General features: G+C 34.3%; 1 protein-coding gene across 1 annotated transcript; it reads right to left on the reverse strand.

Moving 5' to 3' along the window:
* Nucleotides 1–406: 406 nt before the first annotated feature.
* Nucleotides 407–3705, reverse strand: LOC125058046 (achaete-scute complex protein T3-like). Its single transcript, XM_047662053.1, has 2 exons — nt 3058–3705; nt 407–1033 (listed from the first exon to the last, which is right to left on the reverse strand). The coding sequence occupies exon 1, from the start codon at nt 3640–3642 to the stop codon at nt 3064–3066; it is 579 nt and encodes a 192-aa protein (XP_047518009.1). The 5' UTR covers nt 3643–3705; the 3' UTR covers nt 407–1033; nt 3058–3063.
* Between the last annotated feature and the right edge of the window lie 3674 nt (nt 3706–7379).

Raw genomic sequence — 7379 nt, forward strand, 5'->3', positions numbered from 1 at the left:
TTACACATTTAAAGAAAAACGCTTTTACCGGATTAATCTTATGTATTATTATAAATTTACAATTATTTGACATAATTTTAAATTTATCCGACGTTTCGCGTGCTTTACAGCGTGCGTGGTCACGGTGACCACGGTACGGTGGTGGTTGTTGGTGTCAACAACTTATTTAAGTTGAAATAGCGATAGAAAAAGATCTTTTGAACATCTATCATTCTTCTAAGGAACATATTCGAATTAATGATAAAACTATGCTTTTTCCACAATACTTATTAATATACCTAATTGCAGTTATTACTAAGTCACTTCTTTAAAGTAACACATTTGAAATATGCATTTTAATATTAGGTACTTCAATTTTAAAGCTAGCTTAAAATCCTTTGTATTTGAAAACAATAAAACACAAAAGTTTGAAATATAAAATTTATTTTTTCCGACGGAAATACTTTTTACAGCTTTCTGCTACAGCTTTATATTATTAGGAATCTTTTATCCTTAGGTGCTAGAGAACTACAGTTTATATTTACAAATCTACTACTTTACCTTATCCAGGCATGTAACGAAAACTTCGAAATCATTTCAGCTAAAAAGGCACAATGTTTATTTAAACAATGTCTTATACAACGTACAATATACTTAAAACTAATGACTAGATAGAATATTAAAACGTAACATTAAAGTAATTCTTATTGGAAGTAATGCTAAGGCTACCTAAAGGCACAGCGTTTAATAAGTCTTTACAATTAAACTAAATGCTTCTATGGAACAAGGAATATTTCAGTCTTAATGCTGCGATTCCATACATGTATGAAATGTAAGCGGAGTCTTCAGTCGTTCGTTCGCTCGGCGGAATGCATCGATGGGGTCGTTATAGTCTACCATTATCCCCTCTCATTAGGAATACACTGATTGCGCTTAATTAGAGGTTCACTCGGAGTCCCTTGCGCTCCGACGCTCAGTTTCTTCTTAAATCGTCATTTTTTCACAACCAATAGCGGCTCATTGCCTTCACTTTGATCACCGGCAACATGAGTATCTGAAAAAAGGAGAAAGAACGTTAATAAATTGAAGAGGAAAAAGCAGAAATTCACGTTTTATTGTCGCTATAAAATCCACATAAGTTCCACTCAACTGGTTTATCACCAGATGTTTGCTCGGGATTTAGCAAATATTGTAACACGTGTGCTTCCCTATCGTATATTTCCTCTTAACATTTCGTCTTCCGGTACACGAAATTAATGGGCTACAAGAGGTGCTGACTTTTTGCGGGACGCAATTTCGCGAAGCCCCTGAATTTTGTGAGTGGACCGGGTCATGTGGCGGAGTACGTCGCTGACCGGATGCACCTTATTGATTTAAGATAAATCAGCAAAGATGAGGTGCACATAACCTGTTTCCACTTGTAGCAAATCAGAGCAATCATATGCGACCACTTGTTATTAGAATACACCACTTTTTATGTGCAATTTTCCCACTATATGCGGGGCGAACCACAACGTTGTTAGATGTAATTGCTGTTTGGTCATTGAAATTATGAAGACATGCGGGTTTTGTCTAGCCTATTAAGTTTAATTTTAAACAAGATAACAGTCTAAACTTTACTACCAATAATATGCGGCAGTAAATTCCGGAGCGATATTTTTAATTCTTTGTCAGAGACACCCTATTGTGTATAATATGTGATCGTGACAATGAATAGATAAAGGTCTATGGCGATGGTTCAATGCGTAAGCATAATAGATACCTAGGGTAGACCGAGGCGAATCGGATCACAGGGCGAATCGGATCAAAATTAGAAATCTGTTGATAATTCAAATATCACAATCACATAGAACGCACTCAACCGGCGTTTTATGTCTCTTCATTTACTGAGCACCTCCCGACATAAGCAGTATTTCGATCGCGCTTGTGGATCAGTGGCAATGCCGATCGTCAGCCACTCGGTTTTTTGTGTGTGTCGCAATTTGGCGCTCATCTAAGGTACGCGTACTTACGATTTCTGTGTCATATGACGGATTTGTCTTAAAATTCAACTACATTGGCTTATATTGTTAAGCAAGGTGTTTATATTAAAGAACCAATTAGCTTTTAAGTATAATCTTAGAGGTTAACGTCTAAAATATTTATTTCAAAAGTCCTAATTATGGGGCTAATCGGATCATATCCTTAGGGGCGAATTGGATGATACTTTTAAACTGATTGAGACATGTTTTAGGTTATTGATTCATATTTATTTCATGACCGCCGGAGAATGGTCTCAATAAAAAATGAAAGAGGCTGTAAATAAAGTCCAGAACAAAGAGTTTACCTTACGTAAAGCTGCTAAGATTTTTTCAGTACCGTTCACGAGATTACAGAAAAAAAGGACCATATATATGTGAATTATGTGCCAATAATCAAAATTGATCTTATTATTATATATTTTTACTGATTCCAAAGTTATTTAACACTATACCTTAAAATTTTGTTATATGTTGTGTACGATCCGATTCACCCCGTAAGTTGGGGCGATTCGGATATTTTCCTTTTTTTAGTTTTTAATAGGTAATTAAGAGAATATATGTATGATTTAAGTTTTCAAATGTTTGTTTCATAGGTTATTAATACTTCTTACGATTTTATTAATAAAAATAACATTATATAACACTTTAGTATGATTTACTCAACCTCAAAGAAAAAGTGATCCGATTCGCCTCGGTCTACTATATATGTGTTTACTTTTTGGCTCGCAAGGTACACGGTCCCAAATCTATTGAATTTGTGCAATATAAAGGAACGGACCTGACCCGGTAGGCAACCGTGACTAACGATAGAGCAAAAAGCTTAGTCGGCAACTTTATTGGCAATAAAAAATTGAGATACCTGCGGGACTTTTTGAATTTATAAGGACACCGCGTTTTAGAGCGCTTCGTTGAAATCACTGATAACAAATGTAAACATAGTCGGGACAAAAACTGATAACAATTTCAGTACTGATGTCAAGGTTAAGCTATCATTTAGCTTCGAAAAATATTATATTATTCTTTAAATTTTAATATTATTATTAAAATAAATTGTTACCTTAGTTCACTGTTGTTGCCACCACGATATAACATCAAGAAGCTCTTCATCTTCAGGGCTCATGGGTTCGTAGGAATCATAGGTCTCATGACAATTAGCACTAGCTGAACTTTCTGATATTAGGGATGGTGCCGGAGACAGAGACTCTTCGGAGGAAGGTGGTGTCTGCGGTCCACTATTATTTAATCCTATGCTCATTTGTGTTTCTGTGCAGCCTTCGTCGCTATCGTCCAGAAGCTTTTTCAAGCTTCTGATGTATTCAACTGCAAGCCGGAGGGTGTCAACTTTGCTCAGTTTTCGGGAAGATCCTCTGCCGCCGGCTAGGGCTGCTGAAACAGCTGATGGTATGTGTTGACGAAGTGCCGCAAATCCATTGTTAACTTGCTTAACTCTATTCCGCTCTCTTGCGTTGCGCCGTGCTACCGAGGCAGGTGGAGCAGGGTATGTCTGTTGAAGATAGGTTTTCTTCTTACATCTTCCTGCGTCGGGAGCTGGGGCAAGTCGTCTTTGCGCCGAGTTTTGAAGCTGAGAAAGTTTCTGATTAACACCGAGATTTTGGTAAGCGTGTATCGTCGCCATGGGCATCGCGTATATATCGAAGTGTAGAGAGAGTATCGAGCGCACGTGTGCGTGCCGCGGTGGTCGTCAGTGGATTGGCGGAGGTGGCGTGCACCCCCGACTCTAAGTAGCGCACGCGGCGGTGGGGCGCGGGCCGCCGCACGCGCAGCGCACGGGCCGACCCTCCCCGCACGCTGCAGACCCTGTTTCATAAACTGATCGTTAACGTCAAAAAAAGTTTGCTAAGTTTGTGTTCTAATGATCGTATTGATTTTTTAGGAAAAGATTTTAAAATAAAATGTAATTTTAACAAATTATGTACTTGATAGTAATTTTAGCCGTTATTAGGTTGTTTATGTTTTAATTGAAAATTTAATCAATACAGTAATGCTAAGAATATTATTTATGTAACAATTATTTTAACTTTATTTTTGCATGGATATATTTTCAGTAATTTTTTAAAGTACTTAAAAAGCTATAATAAAATTAAGGTTTTATTTAAGACCTATTAAAATCATCTATTTAGAATAAAAAAAAGAACTTCTCAATCTAAATCAAGAATTGATTTCTCTTATAACCCTTAATCGCTAGTCGACTTATGAAATATATCTATCGGATCAGCTACTTGTTGCGCACAGATCAAAATACACCGACACTTATTATGCCATAGAGTATAGACGCACTGCGCGCGCGCCGCTATTGTTGCACGTTGTTACGCATAATTATCCTGTCCATTGCCTTGTTCGGAAGACAAGATCTCCTCAGATCTATTTAGAAGTCGTTAGGCCGAATGGTGGCTGTAAACGCGTTGGCGCTATACGGCCCCATTAAACTTTTGGAAATTTTATTTCATTAATGAGTAATATAAACTTTTATGTCTAGTATGTGCTTGGTGTAATTGGTTGCTACATATCGTAATACATTTATTCCCATAAGAAGGGTTAATTATAAGGGATGCGCCTACGCATGGACAGGTGCGTAGAAGTTGTCTTTAGTCATGCCGCGCCTTTATTGCAGTACAAAATCTAAAACTATAGAAAATAGTAAAACTCCATCGTATTATATATATTCGTTCTTGGGATATAATTAAATTTGCTAAGTAAGAAACTATTCGACTATAGTTAAGTTCTTCGATACTATGTATCATTATGAAATAAATCAGTGGCGCTACAACCTTTTTTAGGTCTGGGCGTCAGATTTTAGTTTTTATGATCATCTGTCAATCTAATAGGCAAGTAGGTTCCTGTGCCAAACACGCCGTCGACTTTTTGGGTAGGTATCCTTACGATGTTTTCCTTCACCCTTGGAGCGAATTTTAAAAGCGCACTTAGTAAGAAATTCCATTGACACAGCCGGGGTTCGAACCTACGACCTCAGGGATGAGGATCGACCGCTTTAACCACTAAGCCAATACAGCTCATCTATTTATCATTATAGTATAAAAATCAGCGGCGCTACAACCTCTTAAGTCAGGGCCTGGATTTCTGTATTTGTTTTGTGATTATTTATACTATATTATCTGTTCATATGACATAAACGAGTTTATATATATTATAAATTTCTGTATAATACTACCGGATCCGACAGACGTTGTTCTGTACCGTGTTCATACAAAAAAAAATCTACTCATCACTTGAACACACAAAAATTCTGCCGATTTGTGAATCTAAACAATCATATACATTCTAAGAAAAAATCCCAAAAATTTAAGAAGAGTTCAGTAACATACATACATATAGTAGAATTATATATATAAAGATATCTCCGGCTTTGATTTTATATTTTACCAACTGACCCGTTGTTTTTCCATATAAATTATTTATATCGCCTTGAAGATTATAACAGTAATACTATAGCTATAAATGGTGTTTAAATTAAGTGTAGAAATTAAGATTTATATGTACTTATTCATTATTTATATAAATTATTTAAAAAAAATTAAAACGCCCTAACACTTAATAGAAACAAAATTAATAAACGGCCTACCGTTTCGGACTAGTTTAATGTATAACCTTTAAATAATCTATTTAAAGTTTTAACGACGCAACATTTCTTTATTCCGTAACTAAAACTATAAAATGACGTAATACCGAAACTTAGATCTATAATAATTAATTGTGAATAATGTATTCCGTCCCTTGGTCCGTTGTCACACTGACCTCTATATTAAGGTTACTCTGATTGCCTCAAAATGGCAGGTGTATAGCATGCGACACAACACCTTGCTATTTCATCTCGTAATTTGCAAAAATTAAATCACTATAAATATTTATATGCTATAGTAAATTGAAAAATTATCTGTGAATGACAACTCTTTATTTAAAAATATTCCTGTTATAACAATTATTTATTTATTTATTTCTATATAATATATATAATAGCTATTTATAATCACAAACAGTTAAAAATATAGCCAGAGATGGAATACATAATATTTAACTATAAAAAATTTACATAAGGGAACCAACAATATAAATTATTCAATACATTTATCTAAGTTGTACCTAATTTGGCTGTGTTGTGTGATGGTGTAAAAGTGTAATTAAGTACGTGAAGGTGTGTATTTAATTACAATATTGTAGATCTACATTCATATTGACACATATTTCAATTCCTTTTTCAAAATAATGACTTGAATTTACAAAATCTAAAATTAATACAATTAAAAATAACCTATGATTCAGGATTCATGTCTGGTCTAAGTATGGATCTTAATGTATTTGAAAACTGGAATCTCCCGGCGTCAGGTTATAGGCAGGTGTGTTGGCATGCGTCGTAGAATGTGCCACCGTGACGTCACAAGTGCGATTAATATGGCATAGAGCATAGAAACAAACTCTTACATTTTTAATAAATGGAAACATTCAATTTATATTTCTTATAAATAATCAATCAACATACTTTTGTTAACGAATCTTATATGTTAATAAATCTTATATACGATATAATATTATTATTATATATATGTACTTATATACTTACGAATTTTTATTAAATTTATTAATGCAATATGTATATTATAAATTTAATTAATGGTTTTATATAAATACTAAACTCTCCACTCGCCATTCTAACGCCATCTATAAACTACCCTTAACAGAGCGGAACTAATATCGATAAAATGTAACAACCCCGTCAAATGTTTCCCTATAAATCATCTAGATGGCGGTACCCTTTTAGCGTTGAGTTCTTTGAAAATGTCATATTATTATGATATAGTTTTAGTAATATAGTACTTCTGTATGTTTCTAAATTATACCTACTATAATTCTAAAGATTGGCTTTCGCTAAAAAATCATAGCAGCGTCAAGTATTAAAAGTTTTAGAAAACATGGATTTGAAAAGAAATTGAAATTAACTAATTAATTACTTTATAGTTTTACGAAAGACAAATGAATTAAATATATAATTAAATGAAATATTCAAGACTAGGCGGTATGGTCGAAAGACTATAGCCTGCGCCATGGGCGAAAAAAAAAAGTTTTAGTATAAAGTCATGTGAATTGTGAATAATATGATAATCGAATCATAACATGAAAGACAAACGGCCAAGTAACCACTCTGTTATCGAACCTCTTTCATTAAAATGCGCCTTCGATGCAATTACGTTGTCTTTGCTAAATTTATCGACATACTCAATAACCATACAACTTTGTCATTCGTCACGGACCTTTACCTGCAAAAATTTTATCAACGTCAAGATAATAAAAACTATAAAGGTTATGTTGTGTGCGCAGTGATATCAAAAATATTTTGTTTAAGTC

Source organism: Pieris napi, chromosome 17 (assembly GCF_905475465.1).
Source record: "Pieris napi chromosome 17, ilPieNapi1.2, whole genome shotgun sequence".
NCBI lineage: Eukaryota > Metazoa > Arthropoda > Insecta > Lepidoptera > Pieridae > Pieris > Pieris napi.